Source organism: Canis lupus, chromosome 25 (assembly GCF_011100685.1).
Source record: "Canis lupus familiaris isolate Mischka breed German Shepherd chromosome 25, alternate assembly UU_Cfam_GSD_1.0, whole genome shotgun sequence".
NCBI classification, from domain to species: domain Eukaryota; kingdom Metazoa; phylum Chordata; class Mammalia; order Carnivora; family Canidae; genus Canis; species Canis lupus.
The window spans coordinates 30,189,182-30,216,163 of NC_049246.1; the positions used below are offsets into that span (position 1 = coordinate 30,189,182).

At 51.4% G+C, this 26,982-nt stretch overlaps 2 protein-coding genes across 3 annotated transcripts in view; both read right to left on the reverse strand.

Annotated features, from left to right (window-relative positions):
* Positions 1–18,609, reverse strand: part of LOC486100 (L-gulonolactone oxidase) — a 31,886-nt gene extending 13,277 nt beyond the window's left edge. For both annotated transcript variants that reach the window (XM_038573749.1, XM_038573748.1), the window contains exons 1-6: positions 18,413–18,609; positions 17,455–17,556; positions 14,916–15,041; positions 12,860–12,954; positions 8,897–8,987; positions 5,470–5,655 (exon numbers count right to left, since the gene is read on the reverse strand). In XM_038573749.1, the coding sequence (XP_038429677.1) occupies positions 5,470–5,655; positions 8,897–8,987; positions 12,860–12,954; positions 14,916–15,041; positions 17,455–17,556; positions 18,413–18,415 (603 nt within the window). In that variant the 5' untranslated portion in view covers positions 18,416–18,609. The remainder of the gene's footprint in view (positions 1–5,469; positions 5,656–8,896; positions 8,988–12,859; positions 12,955–14,915; positions 15,042–17,454; positions 17,557–18,412) is intronic.
* A 5,110-nt stretch (positions 18,610–23,719) lies between these two features.
* Positions 23,720–26,982, reverse strand: part of EPHX2 (epoxide hydrolase 2) — a 62,313-nt gene continuing 59,050 nt past the window's right edge. Inside the window, exons 17-19 of the mRNA XM_038573750.1 lie at positions 26,072–26,152; positions 24,355–24,413; positions 23,720–24,179 (exon numbers count right to left, since the gene is read on the reverse strand). Coding sequence (XP_038429678.1) covers positions 24,101–24,179; positions 24,355–24,413; positions 26,072–26,152 — 219 coding nt within the window. The 3' untranslated portion in view covers positions 23,720–24,100. The remainder of the gene's footprint in view (positions 24,180–24,354; positions 24,414–26,071; positions 26,153–26,982) is intronic.

Here is a 26,982-nt window from a genome sequence, read left to right on the forward strand (position 1 = left end):
CCCATGGGGACAGTGGAGCTCTTATCCCTACCACACAGGTGAGGAATCCAAGCTCAGGGAAGTGAGGAGGCTTCTCCAGACTCATACAGGGTCAGTGGAGAAACCCAGCTTCAAACCTGGGGGTCTGACTTGGAGAAATATTCCCTCTACATCGCATCCCTCATGATAGGTCTACTTGGGCTCTTTCAAAGTTCAAGGCTGGAAAATCCATGGTAGACATTTCATAAACACGTGCTAAATGGAAGGCAGGAAAGAGAAGAAAACTAAAGGAAGGACAAATAAGGGAAAAATGGTAGAGTAGCTGGCTCTTCAAACACACCTTTATGTGCAAGAAGCAACTGTCATTCTCCTTTGTCCTGTCTTCCTGTAGCTCAGGACCAGCCAACCTGGAGGGTTTGGCCATCAGGAACAAGCCCATGTCCAAAGGGGACAGGATGCTGGGGAACTGCATCCATCCTGGAGCAGCCCAGACATAGAGGCAAACACTTAGGGTAGCACAGTTTGCCAGGAACTTAAATGGCAAGAAACCAGGTGTCAGCACCAATGCATGAACAGGAGGGTGCACCGTCTTCCGGTTGGTTCTCAAAAACTTTATGCCCCCTGAAGGTTACATCCAATTATTGTTCCTTTTAGATTAGAGGGAAAATATCCCAGGTCAAGCAAGGATGAGAAATTGCTCTAATAATGATTTTCTGATCCTTCCTCCTCTTCCATGGGTTTGTTTCCTTTGAGGGGAGGAAGGTCTGTGTCGTGTGGCTTTTATATCCACTTATCTCTTCCTCCTAAGGATTCAAAGCCTCTTGAAGGTGCCCTTTAAAGGCTGCTTTGAGTGGAAAGAGCAAAAGCAAATTGAATGTTGGGCCATTTATTGCATACACCCCTTGGAATAAATCACAGGGCTGCAAATACAACCAACCCTCTGTGGCAGTCCTTGTTTATGGCCTGCGACTGTGAGGAAGGCTGTCGGCAGGGTTTGATGGAAGCTGATGATGGGCCTCTTAGAGAGCCAGGCTGGCTCTGTCGCACTGGGGGACTAGCAGCTGCCAGTTCACAGAAAGGGAGAGACCCACAGAGGGCTTGCTGACTCCTGTTCCATGCTGCCTCTTCTGTTGAGCTGGGATCTATGGGAGCAGTGGGAGTATTCCATTGGGCTCATGCCTCTTCTGGGGGTAGGGCCCAAGCACTTCACCAGATGCTCCAAAGAAGAGAAACAATAATGTCAGAGATGACCCTTGCCTCCAGGGTGTGGCAAGGAGGTGAGAGGAGAGCTTCACATCCAAGCGCTGCACTGACTTGTGGAATGTTGGGGCTGAGAAAGGCCTTAAGGGCCATCTACTTTGACCCTACTTTTAAAAAGGTAAAGAAACTAGGGACCCCAAATGTGAGGGCTTTGCTCATTTAGGGTAGCAGGGTACGCTATTCAAACAGGGTAGCTGCACAGCCAGACCTCAGGGGGTCCTGCCTCCCTTCCTGGAGACCTTTCATTACATCCTGTTGAGTATTTATTGTTGTGTAATTGTGTGTGTGTGTGTGTGTGTGTGTGTGTGTACATGTGGGTGTCTACTTTGTCTTTTAGGGGAGGAGATAGCAACTGCTATTTCTCATGTGTCATCACAGCCTTTCAAAATCAAGGAAGTTGGAAGCTTTGTGAAGAACATAGCAGATTGCCTAGAGTCGCTTAGAATTTTCAAGAATGTCATTTCTAAGTTAGAAGTCTCCCTGTTGAGGTAAATTGGAGGCAAAAAAATCCTTGAGCTCTGGACTGACACAGAGGCCAGCCTCTGTGTGTGTGTGAGTGTGTGTGTGTGTGTGTGTGTGTACATGCATGCATCAATATGTTAGGGTAGCCATAGGATGGCCTGAGATCAGGCTCCACTAGAACCAGGACTTGGCTGTAATCAATCTTAGTCAATCTCAGCTGGGTCAGAGGAGGAGTAGAAAGAGGACCAGGTATCAGGAGACTCAGCTACAATATCCTACTAGGAATCTGGGAGCCAATCCTATTGGCAAAAGAAGCAATCTATTTTTTTTTTTTTTTTTTAAGAAGCAATCTTTTTATCTCTGGGTCAAAACCTTCAGCTTCACAATTAATAAGTGCTGACTTATGTGAGGGGCAGGAAAACAGATTCAACAATAAAGCACATTACAGCCCCTTTCTGCTTCAAAGTGTTCTGTGCTGCCCATCTCCCTTCCCCGTTGGTGATGTTCATCCATCCCTTAACCTACCCCATGCTCTGCTGAAACCATCCTCACTAAGGCTACAGCCTCCCAATGACCAGACCAGTCAATATGCTGAATCCCCATGGCATTGGACTCTTGACCACTCTGTCCTTGCCTCTCCTCATTGGCTTCATTCCTCTCTGACCCATCCTCCTTGGTCTCCTTCGTGACACTCTTTCCATCTTCTTATACACTCCCTTGTCACTCAAACCCACTCTCTCTAGGTGGTCTTGCCTACCTCATGATCACCTAGGGGGCTGATGACCCCTCTTTTGGGCTGAATTGTAACCATCACACATTTGTATATCAAAGTGCTAATCCCCTATACCTCAGAATGAGATTATATTTGGAGACAAAGACTTTAAAGAGGTAATTAAGGTTAAATGAGGTCATTGGGTGAGCCCTAATCCAATATGACTAGTGTGCTTATAAGAAAAGATTAGGACACAGATATGCATAGACAGGAGACCATGTGAGGACATGCAAGAAGATGGCCATCTATAAGTCAAGATGAGAGTCCTCACAAGGGACCAATCCTGATCCAGTCCATGCTATTTGTTACTGCAGCCCGAGCAGACTAATACAACCCCTCAATCTGTATTTCCAGCCTCTGCCTCCTGCCTAAGTTCCAAATCTGCAAAGCCAGCTGCCCTCCAATACCTCCACTTGAGGCACCTCAAATCTGAGTTCCCAAACTTATTATCTCACTCCCCACACCTGCTGTGCCCCCTGGATTCTCCACCTCTGCGGTAGCACCATTTCTGCCTCCCGCCTCCTAGTCCCTCACCCCACACTCAGCTGTCAGGTCCTATTGGTTCTGCATTTAAATATCTCTTACACTTGTGCCGTAAAAAAAGTGGACTTGGCTATGTATTTCAGCCCCTTGGATACCTCTCCAGACTATGCCCACTCAACCTCATTCCCTTCCAAATCTCCCTCCCAGAACTGACTTTGGTCAAAGCTCTCTGCCAAGGCTCCCTTTGGACTTGACAGTTGTTATGAACTATTTCTTTAGCTCCTGACCAGACCATCTGCATTGGCTGCCATCTTCAGTGTCAAGCCCTGGAGCAGGCTGGCTAGTCTGTTGGTCCTGGAGCCCCAGCTTCAAGACTACATGCCTTCGTTGGCCACATCAGCATATATGATTTAATCTCAGAGTGGAACCGAGATGATCTATCCTTATAACCTCCTCCTGCACACATTTCTGTAATTCTCTTTCTGTTAAAAATCCTTTGGCTGAAGAAGACTGAAATGCTTGGCTCAGAAGCATCAGAGATGAGGGAAGTTGGAGGATCTGTTATCTTCTCTGCAGCCAGTCCAGAGACAAGACAGCCTGGAGGGTACAGAGGATGGATGGTGGTAGCTGCCAAGGAGGAGAGAAGTAGTCTGTCCCTGGATCTGTTGAGAAGAAAGGCTTCCCACTGAAGCCTGAGAAGAGTGCATGGGTGGCATCTCAGTGGGGGTCCCTGCCACACCTTGCTGAATGGCCAGGATGGAGTAGTCATCCCTCTAAGAAGTACAGAAGGATAAGTCTGAGAATACTAGAGGCATGACGGCTACAGAAAAAAAATCAATCTTTGCAGTGGATGCTCAGAATGCTATTCGATGGCCTTAGGAGTTAGCCCTAGAGTTATATAAGTCTCAAATGCTGACCCCAAAGCAGGCCTCAAAATCAACATGCCTGATGATGGACAGAATGTAGGATGCTTTCTGAACCCTACTAGGAGTGAACAAAGCATCTAGATCCTCCCTCTAGCACTGGTCTAGAAGGTTGTAGCTGGTTGAGGCAGGCCTAGGTGGTCCCAAAGATCTCAGAGTCTGGGCTGGTTCTAAGCAGAGTCATGTGGGACTCTGGCCAGACCCTTATGGAACTCCTTAGCCACACCTTTTCCCTGCCAAACAATTCCACGAAATGTCATTGTCCCAAACTCATCCTACTTTCCTGGGCCAAGGCATCAGGCAGTTCACTTCTCAATTATCAACCCATCAGACTCAGTTTTTGTGCTCCAGGGATCCATGCTATATCCCCCAGAGCTGTGTGGAATCACTTTCTTGCCACCAACTGGGAGTTCTGGGGATAAATTTCCACCCGACACCATGCTCTGAGTAGGGGGCCCTTTGGATTCAAGGCCTTTGCCTTGTGACTTCATTGCATTAAAAACTCTAAGGATTTTAGACCTGGTTCTAAATAACAATATTTTCCTTTTATCACTGACTAGGTGCCATTGGGGGCAAATTTTAATACTGAACTAGACAATTGATATGTTTAATTTATCTGATTTAATCCTCAGATTCAATCCTTTAAGGTAGATATTATTAACTCTCTTTTTGGATGAGAAAACTAGGGTTTAATTAACAGGGTCAAACAATGGGCTCAAGGTCATAGCTTAGAAGTAGTAGAGAAGGCCAGGCCAATCTGATCACCAATCCCAACTTAACCATGTTGGGTCAGTAGTGTTTATATCACTGACTATTCTAACTGTGCAGAGGGTCTACTCATGTTGAAGGATAAGGTGACCACAGAGGAACTCAAAGACCAAGGAACTTGGAACCGTAGATTTGAGTCCCATAGCATAGTGATTACCAGGCATAAATCCTGCCTTCCAGGCATTTCAGGAGGGCTGCATGTTACCCATCCATCCATGCATCCATCTGTGCATCTGATTATCCATCCGCCCACGCATCTATCTGTGCATCCATCCATCTACCCACTCATCCATTCAACCAGCCAGCCAACCAACATGCTTTTTTCATTCATTCCCAAAACATTGCTACCAATCAGAAGTCATCCTTTCTGCCCTCCATCATCTAGGTCCACATCCCTTGCATGAGACCTTGGGCAGCCAGCCAGACTGAGTTAGCCTACCCACTTGGCTGTGAAGAAGCCATTATAAAGGGAATTCTGGGCACATTCTATGGCTCAGTGCAGTTGAGAGTTAATGCCTTCCCAGGAGCAGTCAGCTCGTGCCAGCCCCATATCTCCCCGGACAAGTCTCTACCTACTACCATCCCTCTTTGCCCATACCTCTGCCAACCCCTTGCAGTTCCTCTGAGCTTCACTGCCCTGCTCAGAAAGGGACCTGGCCACAGTATCCTTGGGCCAAGGAAGGAAGTGCTAGAGAGGTCAGCCCACTCCCCTATTCGGGGAGCCTGAAGAGCCACCAGGGGCCATCAGTAGAGCATGGTCTACTTGTCACTATCCTGCATTTGTCTTCTGAAGTTGAGTGGTGGTGAGCAAGAAACCAGTACCTCTTCCAGGGTCGAGGGGAAGGAGATCTCCTGCAGGTGGAACTGGGGCACACACTGCAGGGTGACGGTGAGGACCACTCCAAGGCAGCCCAGGTGCACCCGCGCGGCCTGGAACACGTCTGCGTTGCTAGACTCAGAGCACTCAAGAATGGTCCCATCAGCCGTCAGCAGGGTCAGCGCCACCACCTAGTAGTGGGAGAAGAGTCACACTTCAGAACCCTGGTGGGCATGTCCTGTAGACTCCAGGTGAGGCCCTCCCTGCCCTGTTTGTCTTTGGAAGTGAGGCGAGGTAGCACCTATGCCCTGGCCACAGGGCAACGGGGAAAGGAAGGCTCCATCTGGGCAGCATCAGCCCTCAGCAGTGAGGGGGCCATCCCTTACAAGCAGTCCATGGGATCCCAAAGGCTAGTCCTCCCACCACTATCTTGCTCATTAGTTGACTTCACTGTCAGGATGCAGCGAGGCTCCCCTCTGCCCAGAGGACACTGAAGATGAGACAGGGCTCCAAAGAGCTGTGGGTGTTGCTTAAAGTTATCTTTCGAAGGTGAAGGGAAGATGTGCGTGCATCTGAGCTAGGGCTGTCCCCACCGTCCCAGCACAGCCCAGGGGCCGGGGTCCCCTGCAGACTCTCCCTGCTGGCTGCTCCTCTTGGGAGCAAGCTAAGTCCATGCTTTCTTTTAGAGACGCACTTGTCTCAGGAACTAGATTCTCCTGCTTGGTCACACCTAATTAGAAACCTGGATTTCTGTAAGAGGTGGGACACTCAGCTGGAAACAGACGATTAACTCTAGTCTCTTACCCTTGGCCCCCATTTCCAGAGGAATCCTCTTTTATCGTCCCGTTTAAGTACTTCTCCACACTCCACTACCTGCTAATTCGGATAGAAATTGCTTTTGACATGTGTAGTTGGAGGCTGGGTGCTCAGGGGTGAGAGAACAGAGAAAGCTGAACTAATTCTGATTAACAGTGACCAAGACCAGACGGGAGAAATTGGCAGAAATGGGGCACGATGGCCATCTGTAGGAGTGAGGACATCGGAATGATTTTTATTAAAAACCAGATTTTGTCTAAGATCCAGGGCTGTGAGTGAGAATTGGCCGGTGAAATCCCTCAGCAGGATCCAGCAACAAATAAAGGTAGGCACTGCTTTACTAGCTGTGTGACCGTGGGCATGTTATCCAACCTCTCTGTTTTCCCATCTGTAAAACGAGGACAATAACTATCTCAGAGACAGTGTGTGAAGTATCCAGCTAAGGGTCTGGTGTACAGTGGGCACCGAAGATGTCAACTGCCCCTTCCTTGCTCCCTGCCATTGGCATAATATCTAAAATAAAACAGTGGGGCTTTCCCACTCCTTTCCAGGGGCTCAGCTGAGCTTCCTAAGAAAAGGGGTCAGTAAATCTCATGCATAGTTTGATTTGTGGCCACTCAGAATTATTCCACACTCTGCTGAACATTTTTCAGAAACACCCGTCAGCCCTGGAAAGTCTCTCAGGACTGTGGCCTAATCTTGGGGGGTGGCTGTTGTGTTACCCGTCACTCCCAGTTATCACTGGGCTCCTTGGGCAGTGAACCCAGCTTTGAGGGGGTCATGGAGCGTCCACAAAGGGCTCTGAGTAGCTGGGAACCGGGTCCCACAAAACCCAGCATGCTTTGCAGCCACAGTTCTTACCTGTGGAAGCGGTTGAGCATGATTAGCATGGGTGCCCTAGGATGGTATCCCCCCCTTTTTTTTTGGTATCCCCTTTCCTGGCTCACTCCCTGCCCTCGGGTTGCCCCTTGCCTGCCTGGAGAATTCTGTGGGGTTTTCGCGATAGAAAGAGGGAGGGAAGAAGGATAAGAAACCAGAGGCTGTGCACCATGCTGATGAGAAAGCAAAGTGAAGTTTTAAGGACAAGGGGAATTAGGTTTCCCTCTTGGTGGTCGAGAAAACAAAACAAAACAAACAAACAAAAAAAGTCTCTTAGAAATTGCTTTTGGGCCATTTTCTTTTGATCTCAGAGCTGCTCTGAGACTGGAGCACAGGGGACCCAGTCCCCAGAAGTCACATTCAGACAATGCTTGCTGGGGTGTCTGTCCACCTCAGGAGACAGCCATACAGCTGGGTAGACTGGGGGACACTCAAGTGATCCGTGTGATCCCATCCTCAGCAATCCTGAAATTTCATTTACAGCATAGGCTGCAAGCTCCTGTTTTTATTTTATTTTATTTTATTTTATTTTATTTTATTTTATTTTATTTTATTTTATTTTTTATTTTTATTTTTATTTTTGCAAGCTCCTGTCTTACATGCAAAACCCATCACGAGTGTTCATTGAGCACTAACTGTCCGCTCTTCTAACACCCCAGATGTATTGCTGTTCTGACCATCCCCATTTTCCAGGTGAGCAAACTGAGGTAGCCAGAGGTAGAGACTTGGCCCAGGTCACACAGACAATACTGCTAGAGCCGGGATGCAAAACCCAAGCCCCAGTGCTTAGCTCCAGTGGCCAGAGGCCCCACGGCCCAGAGTACAGATGAGGCCCTGCAGGTGAGGACACGAGGTGAACTGTGCAGTGCCCCCCACGCACAGGGATCTCTTCCGTCCCTGCCGCCGAGCAGCCAGCCTCCCCATGTGCAGGCCAGCACCCTGCTTCATGCAGCACAGCCAGGCCTGTTAGGAAGCCCCTCCAGATATTGAAAGGTAAAAAGAGGTGTACCCTCCGAAGGACGGCTCCTGACACAGAAATCATGAACTGTCCTTGGCTCGGCCACGTATTTAACATTTATTATCTCAATTTACTCCTCCTGGGTTGAGGATTATTCTCTCCAAGTTACAGATGAAAACAGGGAGGTCCTGAGGAGCTAAATAGCCTGCCTACTGGCGCATGCCTCGTACATGCCAGGTCTTGAACCCAGATCTGAGTCCAGAATCTGTGTTCATAACCAGTTCCCCAAAACGGACTCTCATAAAATTTAAGAAATGCTTTTCAGTGTTATGGTCAGGTGCAGATGGACGCCCTCCCAGGCCCCGGCTCCTGTCCTGGCTCCTCCCCTACTTGCTAACCCGGAAAGACCTCCTGTCCTGCACTGTCCGGCTCCTGGCTCAGAACTTTTAATGGGGATGGAAACTCTTGGCCTGCTTGCCCTTTTCCACAGGGTGGCCAGGAGGCTCCTGGGAGGCAGGGATGCCTCAACATGCACAATGGCTCCTTCACACTTGTGTCTGTTGGAGATGAATGAGGTTTAGTGGAGATAGTGTGTCTGGAGGGCACCTGCCAAGTGTCTGTCGGAGAGGGGCCTGGGGTGCCTTTGAGGCCTGTGTGGAGCTGAGCCGACACTGCCCACGGAGCCCCTGATTTCCCAGGAGCTTCCGTGAAGAGGTGTCCATCCCAACCCCCCCACTCCGGCCAGTCAGTGGAGCGGCGAAGGGGGTGCCGAAACTCACCTGGGTGGCCAGGATGCCGTGTTTGATCCCTGTGTTATGGGTTCCGGACCCGATGACGCCCCCCGCAGTCACGTCTGACACAGCTCCCAGGCTGGGCTCAACAGGAGGGAGGGAGAGGAACACAGGGACCCGTTAGGCTTCCCTGGGACCATACCCCGCACCCCCTGCAGTTGCAGTACGAAGCCCCTCGGAGCAGAAGAGTAGATTCATCTCTTGCCCAGGTTCTGGCCCCGAATGTACCATGACTTAGCTTGTCTGACTTGGTGGCCCTTCCCTTCTCTGAGCCTCAGCCTCCCCATCTCGGTGGCCTGTCGGTAAGCAGGTAGGGGGCATGGTTCGAGTCTGAGGGGGGCTGCCTGCTGACTTTGGGGTTTCTGCTGCATAGAACATGCCTTTCCTTTGCCCTCCACCCGCCAACAATGCCTTCTCCACCAACCAAACGCCCAAATGCTCCTGCTAACACCTCTCTCAACGCAGCCTGTCAAGGCCCACAAAGTCCCTGAGGGAGTGACCTGGTTCAAACGGCTCACACAGCTGTCCCAGGAAGGTACGAGAAGGCTGGAGCTTCCCTGAGCTATCAGCAAAGGGGGAGGCGGCTGTGTCATCCCCGTGCTCAGAAACGGTCAGGGGCTCCTCAGGGCCCCCAGGATAAGCCCACATCTCTCAGCCCAGAGTCCTGGGCCCTGGGAGGAATGCTAACAGCACTGCGTGCGCACAGGAGGACCAGGGTCCTGAAGGGGAGCCTTGGAGACCTGTGCTCTGGGGCAGGAGTTAGAGACGTGTGCCCGGATCTCAGGGTCAAGGGAGAGGGTGTTCAGAAGTCTTACTTCTTAGGATCATCCTCTGAGACATCTCAGGCCTGGCTTAAAGGAGAAGGAAAGGGATGTTTACTCAAGGCCTCCCCGGTGCCAAGGGGTGGGAGCATTATGTGCTGCCCAATATCTTCACAATAGTTCAGCCCACATGAGAGGTGGGCTCAGCAGGTGAGGCGGTGTGCCCACCACCTCGCAGCCCCTGGCTCCCAGCACAGAGCAAGGACCCCTGCGGCAGGCGGGGCCTGGCTCCCAAAGTCGCTGCAGGAGCCCCGTGGTTAAGACAGTGATTAGAAAGTCTAGCTTCAGGGGCCCTGGGTGGCTCGGTGGTTGAGCATCTGCCTTTGGCTCAGGTCGTGATCCCAGGGTTTGGGGATAGAGTCTTGCGTCAGGCTCCCCACACGGAGCCTGCTTCTCCCTCTGCCTCTGTCTCTGCCTCTCTCTGTGTCTCTCATGAATAAATAAAGTCTTTAAAAAAGAAAGAAAGAAAGAAAGAAAGAAAGAAAGAAAGAAAGAAAGAAAGAAAGAAAGAAAGAAAGAAAGAAAGAAAAGAAAAGAAAAGAAAAGAAAAGGAAAGAAAAGAAAGAAAGAAAGAAAGTCAGTCTAGCCTCAGACCTTCCTAGGGAGGTGGTGAGACCCGGAGGCTGTCCTGGCAAGAGGAAGAGGATGAAAAAACCCAAGCCTCTCCAGCCTCCCCTTACTCGCCCCCACTACTGCCTTTGTGTCTAGTCTTGTCTCTTTGTCCACATTTGCTGGGTTACTTGGGAAAATACCAGGATGGTTTTTTTTTTTTTTTGAAAAATAAAGACTATTTATTTATTTGAGAGAAGGGGAGAGAGAGAGAGAGAGAGAGCACGAGTTAGGGGAGCGGTGGAGGGAGAAGCAGACTCCCCACTGAGCTTGGAGCCCAACAACGCGGGGCTCAATCCCAGGTCCCTGGCATCATGCCCTGAGCTGAAGGCAGACACCTGACCGACTGACCCACCCAGGTGCCCCGAAAATACCAGAATGTTAAGAGGATCATGGAATCCTGCCCTAGGGAAATCCTCCAGCATGTGGAAAGGCGTATAGCACGGAGCTGTTCATCACGGCATGACGTAGGAATAGTGGAAACCTGGGAAGGAGCTCAGTGCCCACAGAGGGGGTGGTTAATGGGATTGCAGGGTGTCTCCTCGTCTCCAGGAACTTTACCAGGCCACTACAGGAAACAGGCTTGCCAGCACCTCGTGAAAAGGAATAAACTGGATTAAAGCGAGGCCCTGGGGGAGAAGGGTCAAGGAAGGGAGGCTTAGCCTGGGCCCTGAGAGGCCGGAGACAGCCCGCCCAGGGGAAAGGTCACCTCTGGAACCTGTGAGGCAGGCGCCGGCGGAGCCAGAAGGTAAGCGCGAGCGGACGCTGACTGAGCAGTCATGTGGGGCGGCTTTAACTCGTCCAGGCCTCCGAACCCCTGCTCTCAGACCCGTCTTCTAGGCCTGAGGCCCAGACGGGCCAAGGAACTGGGCGAACAGTGGGAATGAGGTCGAAGCAGCAAGATTTGCACCTCGGCCATCTGCCTCTGGAGCTGGGGTCTACACCATGCTGCTGTCCGGCCTCCTCTGGTTCACCATGTGGTGGAGTGTTCCAGAACTTTCCAGCTGTGTGGCCTTGGTAAGCCACTTTGCCTCAGACCCCGGTTTCCTCATCTGTAAACAGGCTTATATCCCTCACCTGTCAAGCACCCAGCATGCGGCCTGCCTCAGCTCTGGTCTTGCCTCTTCAGCCCCCCCAGCCGCAGGTACCCCTGGAGTGCCCACAGCATCCTCGGAGCTGTCCACCCAGGCTCCCCTCCGCCGATACACAGGATAGGACACCCTAACTCCCTCTGAGTGGCAGAAGGGCCCCATGCAGACAGCCACTTGAGGACTGGGTCCCCAGGGTGGGGACGGAGACGCACCATGAACGGGGCACAGAGATGCTTCAGAGTCCAGAAGCTGATGCCCGTAGTCAATAGGACATGTCTCTTCCTGTCATCATTGGCCACAGGTTCTGTCCCACTATCTGCTCACAGGCCCCTGTATGCCCAGCACGCTCTCCCCCTCCTGGCCTTTCACTCATGCTGTTCCCTCTGCCTGAATCCCTTCTCTCCTCTTGTTCTCTGGTTTATGCCTGGTCATCTTTAGGACTCAATCCAGGGGCCCCTCCTGCAGGCTCCCTGATTCCTATCCTCGCACTCGTCCCCCTGTCTGCCAGGGCTGAACCTGGGGCCCCCTGAGAGCCCCAAAGGGCCCTGAACACTTCTCTGACATTGAACCTAGCGTCCTTTATTATGCTTATCATTTTGTGTGTTAGTCTGCTCCTTGCAAGGTGCTCCTTGGGGTTTTATTCATCCCTGCCTCTTGAGGGCCTACACATGGTAGTCTCCTCACAAATGTTGGAGTTGCCATGATCTTTGGAGAAGCAGGAACAGGATAGGATAGGTTTCCAGAGTGAAAATGTGTAGCACTGCCCCAGGGCCTGTGGTAAGAGAGCTAAGGCAAATGGACCCCCCACACTTGAAAACAAACCACAGGCTTCCATGGGTGCAGTTTCCAGCTGCAAAGAGATATCCAAGTCCAATATCCAAAACACCTGTCACATCTTTTTCCAATGGTTGATATTCTACAGTTAGACATTCAATCCTTTGGCTGTATTTGACACCTGTTTCGATGGAAATCCTCTGATATTAAACTGAGCAGTCCCTGACACCACGTTTGGATAGAGAGATGAATACAGACAGAGATAGGATACCAGCAAGTCCTGCAGCTCAATCAGCATGCTCTTCCGTCCCACCGTGCTTATTCTGCAGACCCTTCTGTCTGGGTCTGTGCAGTTGTTTATTGCAAGTTTTAAGAAAAATTTAACCATTGTTTTCCTGCCCCTTTACAAGACTGGTACTAAAGACTTGACCCATCTCTGGCCTATTTCTTTCTATTATCACACAATAGTCCCTGAACTCGTGGGGGACAGGGAGACAAGTACTCCATGGGGGAAGAACAAGGGTCCAGAGAAAGGGAGGGGGTGCACCCTGGGAAGCATTTCTCTGTCTCCCATCAGATCCTTGAGTGTCCAGCCGGGGCCAGGAGAGGGTAGTGAGCAGTGTTAGCCCCCCAGGAAAGGGAGAGGTGGTTCTTACTTGGACAAGGCCAGGCTGTGCTTGCCCAGCTGTGGGTGCAGGTCAGCCAGGAGGATGCCGGCCTCCACAGTCACCTGCTTCTTCTCTGTGTCCACCTGCAAGAGACCAGCACAGGTGGTGGTGGTGGGGAGGCTATAACCCAGTCCCCACCCAACAGTCATACTGCCACGAATATGAACCTGTCTGTCCCAGCCTGTGATCGGCTCAAGCCACCACTTGCTGCAGGCAGCTGAAGAGGGTGTGGGCAGGCCCTGGATCTGCTGGAGTTCTGGGAATACAGCCGTCCCCCCTTATCTACAGGGGATACATTCCAAGACTGCCCCAGTGGATGCCTGAAACCACAGATAACACTGAACTTTATATATACTATGGTTTTTTCCTATTACACATACCTATGATAAAGTTTAGATATTATGCACAGAAAGTAACAACCCTAACTAAAAATAAACTAGAACAATTATAACAATATACTGTCACAGGGGATCCCTGGGTGGCTCAGCAGTTTAGCGCCTGCCTTCGGCTCAGGGCACAATCCTGGAGTCCCGAGATTGAGTCCTACATCAGGCTCCCTGCATGGGGCCTGCTTCTCCCTCTGCCTGTGTCTCTGCCTCTCTCTCTCTCTCTCTCATGAATAAATAAATAAAATCTTTAGAAACAAAACAAAACAAAAAAAAAACCAATATACTGTCACAAAAGTTACATGAACTCTCTCTTAAGATTTCTTACTGTACTGTGCTCAGCCTCTTTTCGTCTCATAAGGATGTGGGATGATAAAATGCCTACGTGATGAGATGAAGTGAGGTGAAGGACTTAGGAGTTGTGACATAGGATTAGGCTGTTGACCATCTGATAATGTCAGAAAGAGGATCATTTGCTTTCTGATGGTGGTTGACCCCCAGAGCAAAACCACAGATAAGGGGTTGGGGGCTAGGGTATTCTCTGTAACCCCTTCTTCTCACAAGAGAGGGAGATGAGGAGCAGGGAAGAGAAGGGGTTCACCCAGAGTGCCCCAACTGCACTCTCCCCAAACCCCACCCTGCCTAGACCAGGAAGGTGGGATTCCCAGAGCCGCACAAAGTCACCAACTGACAAGGATCTAATCCTATAGGGGCTTGATTTTGCTAGATGGGAGTCCAGATTCCCCACTTATTCTCCCCCGGGGAGGTCTGAGGCAAAGACTGAGGACTGGAAGAGGACAGGAGGTTCCTGCCCTGTGTGAGAAGAGGCACTAGAAGATCCCCGGCAGCGCAGGGAGGTAGGAGCAGATTCTCTCCTTTCACAGGAAGGAGACTGTTGGAGCCCAATCCTCACTAATTAGCAATCAGAGCTCATTACTGCTGTGACTTGATATCTTGACCAGAGCATTTTCTACACAATGGAGACTGTCAGCCTGAGCAAAGAAGGAAATAATAGAGAGAAGAACCCCAGAACCTCTGCTAGCAGGGCTGGGTGGACAGGAGGTTATTTGGCAAAACTAGAGCTCAAAGGAGCTGGCCCTGTCGGGTGAGGAGTCTTCCTAATGTGCGGGCACCTGTCTGGCCTCTGCTCCCTGGCCGGTGCCTGCGGGGGGCACTCACCGAGCATGGGCTGAATTGCATGGACAGGGCTGGGGTCAGATTCCTGCGATGGTGCCCAGCTCTGCTACTGATCGGCCGTGTAACCCTAGGCAAGGCACTCGTCCTCTCTGATCCTGTCCCCCCTTATGTAAAACCAGTGAAGTGTAAGTCCTCCTGGATTTGTGATTGTGAGTCCATCTTTGGGGGGCTGACCTGCCATTCTTGTTCGGGAGTAGAGAGGAGGCCCATCCTCTCAGGGCCACAAGGAGGTACACACACCTGCCCAGAAGCGTGGGCAGGCCCAGGGCTCTGTGAAGGGGTGATCATGAGCGGGTCAGAAACAGGGTGGGGGGTGCGGTTGGGGGCTGTCACTTTGGACTCAGGGACAGGGAGGGGATCAGGCCTGAGGGCAAAAATTAAGGCCCCTGGGGTCTGGGATAGAGGCTGAGGTTGCTGGGCCTAAGAATAGCAGAGGTGGGGGGAGCCGAGGCTCTGAGTACCTGGAGAACCCGGTTCATCTTGCCCATGTGGATCATGAAGCCATCTGTGCAGGCGATGTCGGAGGGTGAGTGGCCACCGCCCACCACCTTCACCCGCTTGTTCTGCTGCCTGGCCAGGGCCAGCACCTGCCAAGGTAAAGCCAGCGTCAGGCCCAGCTCGGGGGTGTCTTGGTGAGGTGGCCAGAGACCTTGCAGGACCTGCAGGGGGGTGGGCCGCCCAGGCTTTGCGCCCCCCCCCCCAACACCCACCAGGCTTCCAAGGCCCCGGGCTGGCTGGAGGCTGCTGTGCAGTCCACTCTGGGAAAGAGAGCTGGAGTGCAGGGCCGGAAAGTGAACAGGATGGAGAACCAAGGAATCATCCTGGGTGGATGGGGGGTTCCTGTGTGCTCTCCCCACCTCAGCTGGAGGCTCTTCTATGGGCACATCTGATCACTCTCTTCCCCAACACGAAAGCTTTCAAGGGCACCCCAGTGCCTTCAGAATAAGGTTCCAACTCCTCCTCTTGGCCTACCCGGGCTCAGCTGCCTCCCAAGTTGGAATGAAGGCTCCTGGGGGTGACAGTGGCTTAATTTGACTTGGTACCTGTGTCTACCCCAGCCCCAGCCCCACGAGTCTCTAGTGATCACTGAATGAATACATAAACACATGGTCTCACTTAAATGAACGGATTCCCTTTCACCTGCATGTCCCTGCTCAAAAACCTCACATCTGGTCCACGGAACACTCGTCGTACAATAGGTACCACAAGGGGTTCGATGAGGAAGTGAGATGGGGAAGGGCTCGTCTTCACTAGTTCCTTTCTCTACCCACCGTGCCTGTGGCACGTTCCACACTATAGGCTCTAAAACAATGAAGTCTGTTTAACACCATCTTGCATGAGCCCCCTTGACCACACAACCTAGATTTAGGACCCTGCTAGCCCTCCAGGGAAATGTCAGCCTGCAGTGGCCTCAGCCTGCTAGGAATTCAGTTGTGTAGGTCAACACAGCTTAGGAACGGCCTTGACATACGGCCCTATCGGCATACCTCCAGCTTTTCCCTCAGCTCAGAAGGAAGCCAGTTACCTCGGCATTCAAGGCCCTCTGATCCCACCCTCCCAACCTTCCTCTTCTGCCCTCGGTCCACTCATCCCCTCCAGGCATGTCTGTACCCACCCCTGATCCCTCTGCTGACTCCCCAGGCATGCTCCTCACTTCCCCCTTGTTGGCAGTGGGGTTCCCCGTAAGTGGAGCTCTTATTCATTCTCCTGGGCCCCAGCTTTGAATCAGACAATCCCTGTGTGAATCCTGGCTCTGATCCTTATTAATGTGGGAGATTACAAAGCCTCTATTAGCCTCAGTTTACTCAGCTGTGAAACAGAATAATTGTAGGTGATTATAAATTTGCAATAAGGAAACAAACAAGGAGCGGAGACAGAGAACACTGGGCCATACTGCAGATGAGGTGGTCTGGGAATCCACTGAGGAGCTCATCTTTACCCTGAGACTGGAAGGATGACAAGGAGTTAGTCCTGTGAAAAGTGAAGGTACAGGCATTCCTGGCGGTGGGAATAGCAAGTGCAAAGGCCCTGAGGTAGGAAAAGGTTTGATTTGCCTAATGCACCAAGGGTGAACCAAAGCCAGGTGATACATGGCATTGGGAGTCAAGCTAGGGTTTTATTCCACAAACAATAGGGAGCCTCTAAAGGGCTTTAAGCAGGAGAGTAGCCCAACCCAACTTATATTTTAAGACGACTACTTTTACTGATGAGGAAATTTCATTCCAAGGAAGTAAAAATTGAATCAGGGAGACCCAGGACAAGGCCACCGCAGGTCATGGTGGGTGAGGAAGAGATGGACTGGGCATGGAAAGTGGCAGCCGTGCTGAAGAGAAAGAGATGGATTCTGGAAACTTCTGGGGCCAGGCTTGCTGATGTTAGATAAGAGTAAAGAAAAGAGGGACACCTGGGTGGCTCAGAGGTTGAACGTCTGCCTTTGGCTCAGGGCGTGACCCCAGGGTCCTGGGATCGAGTCCCGCATTGGGCTCCCCGCATGGAGCCTGCTTCTCCCTCTGCCTCTGTCTCTGCCTCTCTCTCTCTCTCTGTGTCTCATGAATAAATAAATAAAATCTTTTTTTTAAAAAGGGGGTAGAGAAAAGACAGCGACCGCTTCCTGGCTTCCAGTTTGAGTGACCAGGTGCCCGATGCAGAGACAGGGATAGAAAGACGTTGAAGTCAGAAACCAAAGAGCCCCGGAACACTGGGAATGGAGTTCGGGGGGTGTCGGTCTGTGATGCCCGAGACCCCCAAGGAGGCAGTCGCCGGCAGCTCTGCGCCCCGAGCAGAGGCCTGAGCTGCAAGTGAAAGGCTGGCGGTCATTGGTGGCACAGTGGGTTGTAACCCGGAGCTGCAGCAGGGGAGGTGGGGGCCAGGAGCCCGGAGCGCAGCCGCCTTCGTGGGGCTCTCCCCTGGCCAGCGATCCTGGGAAGGGGGTGCGTCTTGTGGGGTGGGGGGGTTCCTAGCCCAGCAAGTCCCCGCTCCCTGCCCTGGAGGGACACTCACCTCTCTGACCTCCTCCACGGACGTGGGCTGGAAGTACATTTCTGGGCAGCAGCCATAGGTCCTGGCCCAGTTCTGGAACTTGACTCCTTTGTACCCGTGGACCTGCGAGGGGCGAAGAGCCGGGTGGCCAGGGCTGAGGCCGCCGTGGGCTGGGAGGCTGCGGCCAGGGCGCGGAGCCAGGCTGCTCGCCCGGTCACGGTCACCGCTCAGGGCCCGGGGGGAGGTGGAACGCGTCGGCGGCTCTGAAGCTGAGCAGCTACGTGCAGGGCTTGTCTCCCTGGACCCCTCGCGGCCACGGGGGCGGATGGCACGGGAAACCGTGTGTCCCTTCTTAGTAGAAGGGACGGGGTCGGGGGCGGAGGCTGAGAGGGCAGGCCTCAGGGCGCCTGGCCCCTGCTCTGTCTGGGGCACCTCTTGGGGGGTGACTGGGGAAGGGGTGGCCTGAGCTGGCCTGGTGGCCCAGAGGCCTTGGAGCTGGCTCTCACCTCTCCCACCAGGCTCCTCCTGCCAGGGAGGGCCAGGTCTGGGAGACTCCACGGCAGCCGTCCCGGCCTCGAAGCCCAAGCAGGGAGCCCCAGGGAGAAGCCTGTGTATCGAGCACTGTACTGAGATCCTCTATATATCACACCTTATTTAGACCTTATAATAATGCCGAGAAAGCGGTAACATTATTGCCCTTTTCAGGAGCAGAAACCAAAGCTCAGAGAGGTGAAGTAACTTCCCCAAGCACACACAGCAATCAAGTGAAGACACCGGAGTCCAACCCGGACTTTCACCTCCCAAGCTTTCCCCAACACCCCAGTGCCACCCCTAAAGCCTCAAGTCCAATTCAAGAGGGTCCCCGTGGCCTCCCCCCCGCAGTCCCAGACCTGACTTAATTTTGTCCTCCCCTGCCTGGTTCATGGGCGCAACCTGGACGCAGCCTGCCGGGCTGCCGGGCTGTGCGGCGTTAGCCTACCATGGCTCCAGGGGTGGGTCGGTGGCCTTGGCTGACTGTGGCTTCCTCAGGGACAGAGCACTGGGCAGCGGGCTGCAGGGACGAGGTGGAGCGAGGGCCCGGAGCACACAGCACGGGAGCACAGTGACCTCCCTCTGCTCAGGGCTGACTCTGATGTACCGCATACCCCGAGGGGCTTTGGGCCCTGGCAAAGGTGGGTAAACAGTGTTGCGACAAGCTCCACCCATACAAACAGCAGCTCAGGCCTGCCCCCTGCCTCGGGGGCCTTCTCAGGCAGAAGGTGGAAGAGCAGAGTTTAAGAGGTAGCGGCTCTGTTCCGGAAGTGTCTTGCACTCTGACCCCAACCCCAACACCCCGCTGCTTCAGAACTGGGTCCTTGATTCCATAGGTCAGGGGAGGCTATGATGTGGGGGGCTTGTGGGGGTCTTAACATAGGGCCTCCCTTGGTGCCTGCTTGCAGGAGGGCACACGTGGCACGCCACATGGAATGGAATCTGCACCTGTGCTAGTTAGCCCACTTGTCAGACTTGGGGGATGGGTACAGGAAGCCAGCCATCACTCTAGGAGACAGGACAAGGGTGGGGGGTGGGGGGTTGGGGGAGGGGAGAAAAGGGACACTCAGCCCAGGCAGAGTCTTCTAGCAGCGGCCTTCCCTTCCCTAGGCTTTAGGGCAGACAGAGCTGGTTCCTTATCTATACTTTTTGCCTGATAACACTTGAGGGCCTCGTTTTCCTCCTCGATAGTGTTGGGGGCACGTTTGCCTAATTCTCTGGGTCCATCGAAAGGTTAGAGCTGCTGGATGAGGAGCATGGGGACACAACAGGAACTTGGAAATTGCCCCAAGCTCTTGCATCTGCCCCAGCTGTGAGCTGGCTGGCCGCAGGATTCTGGGGACCCTACTGTCTTACTGCCAACCCTTAGCTAGTGTCTGGCACAGAGCCAGTGTCCAAAGCACATTTGTGCAATGAACAAACAAATCAGTCATTGAGCATCTCGGCTTCTCAGATCTCTCCAAGCAGGAAGCATGAGCAACAGCCCTGGGGTTTGAAAGGAGGAAAGGCTGGGCTGCTGGAGCGGAACTGGGGGTCTGAGAAGCAGAAAAAAAGTCCTGGAAGGGGGGTGGGGTGTCAGAGTCCCACCTGTATCCCCCAAACCAGGATTCCTGCCAAGCAGTCGAGGGCACGTGTGTGAATGGTACCCCCGGCCCAGATGCAAATGTCCCTGTGCAAGATGAGGGTGGCGGCTGTGTGCTCCTCCCAGGGAGGGCCGGCTCCGGAGGCACTGAGTTTTATGGCAACTCAGCAGCTGGGTCATAGAGAGAGGAGTCCTGGGACCACGGGAAGGAGCTGACTTTGTGGGAAGGGCCCTATTATAGGCTGAACCGTGTTCCTCCCAAATTCCTGTGGTGAAACCTTAACCCCCAGCACCTTTGAATGTGACTGTACTTGGAGATAAGGCCTCTAAAGAGATAATTAAGGGACGCCTGGGTGGCTCAGCGGTTAAGGGTCTGCCTTTGACTCAGGGAGTGATCCCGGGGTCCTGGGAATCGAGTCCCAGATCAGGCTCCCTGCATGGAGCCTGCTTCTCCCTCTGCCTGTGTCTCTGCTTCTCTCTCTCTCGCTCTGTGTCTCTCATGAATAAATAAATAAAATCTTAAAAAAAGAGAGAGAGATAATTAAGTTAAAATGAGGTCATTAGGACGGGCCCTGATCTAATGCGACTAGTGTCCTGAGAAGAAGAGGACAGTAGAACACAGGCACGAAGCAGGAAGGCCATGTGGGCGCTCTGGAAAAGGCAGCCGTCTGCTGGCCTAGGAGAGAGGCCTCAGGAGAACCCAGCTGCGTTGACCGCTTGATCTCGGACTTCCAGCCTCTGGAACCGTGAGGACATAAATCTCTGCTGCTGAAGCCACTCAGTCTGTGGTACTTTGTTAAGGCAGCCCCTGCAAATTAATGCACAGAGTCTACAAGCTCCTGAGGCTGGGGTCTCCCCCCCCCCGCCCCGAGGCCTTCACGAGAGAGAAGAGCAGGGCCTGGCTCTCACCTCTGAGCCTGTTTCACTTGGGCTGTCCCTGATAGAAGAGGCAGTGCCTGTGCACTCCACTGCTGCTGGCTCCGCTGTCAGAGGGGTGGTGGGGGGCGTGGTGGGGGTGGAATCTCCCCGTAGAACCTCAGCTTCCCTGCCTGGGAAAGCAGGGCTTGGTGAGGGACACAGGGGGTGGGGGTGGAGGCCTTGGGACTCAAGGGTGGAGAAAGCACCTGGTTGGCTATTGTTCCAAAGGCCTGGAAGGAGGTCCGGGAACTGTAGCCAACTGATGGGGTGAGTATCAAGCCGGAGGGGGGACAGGTGGGTTAGGGATGAGGGGAGCCCGAGGGTTAGCCTGGTGTTACCCCTGATAAATAACTTATTTCCCACTCATCCTTAAGGTTTGTCCCTACAATTTCAGGACAAGTATGTCCTGTTCCCACCCACCCTGAATGCCCCATTCAACCACAGTCAAGACTCAAGGTTTCTCCTTTTGGTGAATGCATTCTGTGCTGACACATTCTGGAAGCCAGGTGCTGTGGGGTGCAGGTAGGCTGGGCTGTACCTCAGAACTGCCCCAGGGGCTCCTATCTCTCCCCTGCTGAGATTTCCCAGAGCCTGGGGAATCATGCAGTTTTCTTTCTTCACCTCTTGCGACTGCCCTTGGATGGAAGGCTTTTTCCCCTACCCCCACAAGCCAGTCACATCAATCTTATAAACTGCCTTTATTGAGAAACATAAAATGACATGAATATAAAAATCAGCAAAAACACTGTGTATCAGTTAATTCAATCTGTTGTTGCCACCATCTCATGGTTGAGGTTGATAATTTATTGCTTATTTCCTCTTGCCTGAAGGGCTCAGCTAGTTCAATAATTGCTGAGTCTTATTTTTTTTCAAACATTTGTTGGCAAGGGAAATTAATGTAACTGTTTCAATGGTCACTGAAGCTTGTTTTTTGACCTTTTCTCCACTCATACTTGTTAATCAATCAGAATGAGCTCCTTAATATAAAATCTGTATGTGGTAACGTAACACTTCTCTGAAGTAATGTGAACACTTGGAAGCGTGTTTAATGATTTCTCATCTGTAGATATTACTTCTTTGTCCCATTCATTCTCTTTAAAATGTAATGTAGGGCATAAAGTTCGCTCAATACATAAGACAAAGAGGGATGGCACTAATGTCCTCTGTGTCTCAGGATTCTTTTTCCACCTGAATCCAGGATAATTAATGGAGAGAAGGACCAAATATCCATCTCCTCAATCTATTCAACTGGCAAAAAAGGCTATTGTTTGGGGCATGGAGGTGGTTTCCTCTGGACTTTTCTAACTCTGATTTACAAAAACCAAGAATTGTTTCTGTCTTTGAGATTCTGACATAAGTCAGATAGTCACCCCTAATCTCCAGTGCTGATACATTCTGTCCCATTCTGGGGGGGGGGGGTGGTTTGGCATGAACATCATGAAAAAGAGTGATGAACTGCATAAGAAACCCACATTAGGTCTTATCCAAGGCCTTTTAGACTTGCAAGTTATTTTTTAATTGATTTAAAATGAGTTTACAACCCATGGAATGGGAGAAAATATTTGTAAATCATTTATCTTATAAGGGATTGATATCCACAATATATAAAGAACTCCTACAACTCAACATGAAAACAAACATGGATTAAAATGGGGCAAGGACTTGAATAGCCATTTCTCCAGAGGAGATATACAAATGGCCAACAAGCACATGAAAAGATGCTCAACATCACTAAGTATTAGGGAAATGCAAATCAAAACTACAGAGAGATACCACTTCACACCCATGAAGATGGCTATTCTCAAAAACTCAGAAAATAGCAAGTGTTGGTGAAAAAAAAAATAAACCCTTTGCATCACTGATGGGAATGTAAAATGGTGCAGCTACCCTTTAAAAACAGTCTAGTGAGTTCTCAAAAAATTAAACACAGAATTATCATATGATCTGGCAATTCCACCTCTGGGTATTCACTCAGAAGAACTGAAAGCAGAGACTCGAAGATATTTGTACACCATATTCATAGCAGCATTATTCACAATAGCCAAAAGGTAGAAGTAACTCAAGTGTCAACCCATGGATGAAGAGATAAGCAAAATGTGGCAAATCCATACAATGGAATATTATTCATCCTTCAAAAGGAAGGAATACCTAACACAGGCTACAACAACATAAATGAGCCTCAAGGATTTTATAGTAAGTGAAATAAGCCAATCAACGAAAGACAACTATTGTATGATTCCACTTACAGGAATTAGCTAGAATAGTCAAATTCATAGACTGAAAGTAGAATGGGGGTTGCTGTGCATTGGGGAGAGGGAGAATGGGGAGTTGGTGTTTAATGGGAGTCTTAATAAGAGTCCTTTTTTTTTTTTTTTACAATTTATTTATTTGTTTTAATATTTATTTACTTGAGAAAGAGAGAACACAAGTAGGGGGAGCAGAAGAGGGAGAAGCAGGCTTCCCACTTAGCAGGGCACCTGACGTGGGCCTCAATCCCAAGACCCCGGGAACATGACCTGAGCTTAAGGCAGATGCTTAACCAACTGAGCCACCCGGGCGCCCCTATTTATCTATTTTAAAATAGGTTCCATGCCCAACATGGGGCTTGAACTGATGACCCTGAGATCAAGAGTTGCACGCTCTACTGACTGAGCCAGCCAGGTGCCCCAAGAGTCTTGTTCCATCAAGGTTCGGTATGGTTGACATAGTCATGCAATTGGCCATCCAATTGGCCAATTGGCGATTCTCTGATTCATTCAGCAAAAATCTAATGAGCATCTATAAAATGTCAGGCATCTGCTGCTGGATTAGCATCGAGAACAAATCAGCTAGACAGTCAATCTCACGGGCCTTTCAGGCTCGTGGGGCAGACAGTTAACAATTGGGTGGAGTAGAAATGTCTACAACCATGAAGAACATATGTTATCATTTGTGGCTAGATGGATTCCTTTGAACAGTGTAATTAAAACTAAATGAGAAATTCACAGCCTCATGCCCACTGTCCACATTCAGGTGCTCAGGCCATATGCACGTGTGGGAGCATACTGCCTGGACGGCAGGAAGAGGGCACATGGCTTACATGTGGCTGCTGGCTTCTCCATCTGATGGCACAGAACAGACCATATCATCTCAGAAAGTTCCACTAGACAGTGCTGGTCTAGATCATGCTGTGCCCCGTAGACCCAAGAGCAGAGGGAAACATGTTCACTCAAAGGCGACAGACAATCCTTCCTCCCAGAACACAAACACCAGTACCACTGTTGTTTAAGCTTTATTAAACAAACGAGTTCCAATCTCAGCTGACATGCTCCCAAATCAACTGCTGATTTTGCTACCAACTATGAACTGGTTAGTCAAAGAGAAATCACCTCTCACCATCCCATTCTGTCCCCTCTAAACATTAGCCACTCTTAAAGTAGCACCTTAGAGCGAATGAATGAATGAATCATAGGTGATTTTTCCTGTATCTACAATTATGTCAGATTTGACTCTCGTCATTGAAAGAAAACCACTCTTTGGAGTAAACCCCCTTGGACTGACACTGCTGATTATGAGAGATGCTGCGAAGGCCTCCTCTGGGTTCCAAGAGCAGTGCCAACAGAGGAAGGGCTGCTGGGGGCTGGCACGTGCCACAGCCTACAGCTTCGAGACCACTGGTGGGTCCCTGGCATCAGTCTCCAGCCACTCAATGAGGATCTGATTCAACTCGGTGGGCCTGGAAAGGGAATAAAGGGTGGATTCACACGTGTCGGATCTACTCACCCCACACAAAAGCAGAGGTGAAGAAGTGAATGGCTAAGCCAAGAAAGCCCTATTGGAGGTGAACAGGAAGTCCCACCTCCACTGAGGGATCCACATCGCCCGCCCCACCAACCGCCACATCTCCTTACTTCTCCATCTGTGTCCAGTGTCCACAATCCTTAATGTGTCCCCTTTTCAGGTAGGGAATCTGGAAGAAAACCCCACCCAGAAAAGTAAACAGCAGAATACAAGTGGGCGTGGTTTTAGGCTAGTGCTCCACACAAGCCACCCCCTGAAAACCCCTGCACTATTAAGGAAAGCAGTGGACATTTCTTGAGCTCCTATTATGTGCCAGGTACCCTAAGGGCACTGTCTTCTCTAACCTTGACCATAACCCCTAAGATGAAGGCTCAGAGAAGTTAGGTAACCTGCCCAAGGCCAAACAGAGTGGCTGAGCAATTCAGGGCTGACTTGTACTCATCACAACAAGCTGCTTCTCTTTAGAATCACTAACACTCAGCTTGTTCACTGTCTGGAAAATGCCTGGTTGTTGTTTGGCTCCTGCCATAAAGGCATGACTGAGTCCCCCTCTCGGGCTACCTCCCTTCTCCCTGGTGGTCTGCATGCAGGGCTGTCCACCCTCCCTTTTGAACCCGAAATCCCCACAGTGCATCATAGCAACAAGCAGCGACCAAGGACAGAGAGTGAATGGCAGCACTGCACTTGCACAAGCAGGCTCCCTCCTGACACAAGCCTTGAACAGTGCAACATGATGTAGAAAACGCTGGGGAAAAAAAATGTGGCTTCCCTCCCAGGGGCAAGAGCGGCCCCTTCCAAGCCTAAACCTCAATCAGGTAAGCAGTCAGTTGCCAGGGCTGGAAAGGGCCAGCTGCAGAACTGGAAATCCTACAGAAACCTTCAAAGGATAGGGCCAGAGAGAACGAGCTCGCACAATGGGCTCATGGCTTTCCGCAGCCCTCTGTCAGCCGGTTCTAGAGCCCGCAGGAAGGGTGCCCTTGGCTGCATCCCACTTAACACACGGTCTACTGTGTCTGGTGATGCCCACAACGCCAAGTATGGATGGACCGCTCCCAGCAGCTAGGCAGGATAAATGAGCCAGCCCACGGTCACCCCCCCCACAGGCCTCCCGAATCCCTACCAACCTCCATGTTTGTAGCAGAGTGAGCCTCCAACTCACAGGGTGGCCCCTGTCAATCCCCTTCAATGGCTCAGGCCCCTGGGCATACAGAGCTCAGCCTGGCCCAGTAGGTTCAGTAGACTCTTCCAGAGCTCAGCCTGGCCCAGTAGGTTCAGTAGACTCTTCCAGACTTCTGCACTCCTGCTATCCTCTCAGCATGCCCTGAATGCTCCTTGCCTCTCACCCTGTCTCCTGTGCTTTGTGCCAGGCAAGCCTGAGCTGTTCCCCAAGGCCAGAGGCAATGGTCAGCACCTCTGCAAAGACCTCATTCCCAACTGTGCCTTCCTCTTCACAATCTCCTGGGTTCAGGATGAACTGCTGGACAGTGAGCTCCCCAAGGGCGGGGTCTGTATCTTAGACATCCTTACCATCCCACAATCTAACACAGCCAACACACTTACGTGCCAGTAAAAGCCCACGAAATGAATGAATGAACGCATGCATGCATGCGTGTGTGTGTGACAGGGTACGTGGGTGCCCGGCAAAGGAAGCATCATGACTATGACTGATGCTCCCAAGAGCTGATGGTGAAACTATTGACGGAGAACCTTGAGCAACTGGTTCAAGCAGGTCTCCTGCTCTGTGTCTTCAGCTGCCATCATTCCTCTGCAACACCCGTGCCCTCTGCTGGGAAGTACCGATGACCCTAGTACAGACCATTCTCTTACCCAGTCCTCCATATGCTTGGACATCTCAGGAACGAGCACCTTGTCCTTCTCCGCGGTTACCATTAGGGCCGGAATCAGGATCTGGGGAAGGGTCACAGGAAGCAGGAGCATCCAGAGGGAGGAAACATCCCCCCTCCACGACTCCCAGGGCACACACACAGGACTTCTTGTTCCTGCTTTGCGTCTTCCTCCACTATTAACAGTGCCTCCCCCACCTCCCCTGCCAAAGACCACTCATGGTGCTGCTGTGTGGTCCTGGCTTTGTTTCCCCAGGCTGTAAGGAGGCATTGCTGTTACTGGAGACTTAAAATGATGGTGTGAGATGATAGAAAATATTTGTGTCTGCCCCAGGTTCTTGGCACAGAGCTCCTGAAATCCTTATAATTTCCTACGTGCTAAGGACACTATAAGCATCTGTTGTTTAGTATTCATTGTATTAGTATCTTTCGATCCCATCCTAGCCATGGGGGAGGGGGGGCTCTTAAAACCCTTGTAAATTCCAAAGTGATAGGAGCCTCTTTTGTTCTATTGAGGCCTCTCTGGGTGGGCTCCTGGATGGGGGCTGGTCACCAGAAGGACCAAGCCAAGATTAGAAGCTTGGAATTGAGAGCTCTGCCTCCCTCCCCATTCTCTAGAGAGGGCAGAGGGGCTGGAAATGGAGGGTTTTTTTTTTTTTTTTTGGAAATGGAGTTAATAATTGATCGTGCCCATCTAAGCCTTCATAAAAATCCAAAAAATCCCAATAGGGTGGGGTTTGGGGAGCTTCCACATTGGTGAACACATCCACACTGGGAGGGTGATGCACCCCAACTTCACAAGCACAGAAGCCCCTGTGCTTGGGACCCTCCCAGACCTCACCCTATGTATCCCTTCATCTGTATCCTTTGTCATCTCCTTTAATAAACTGGCAA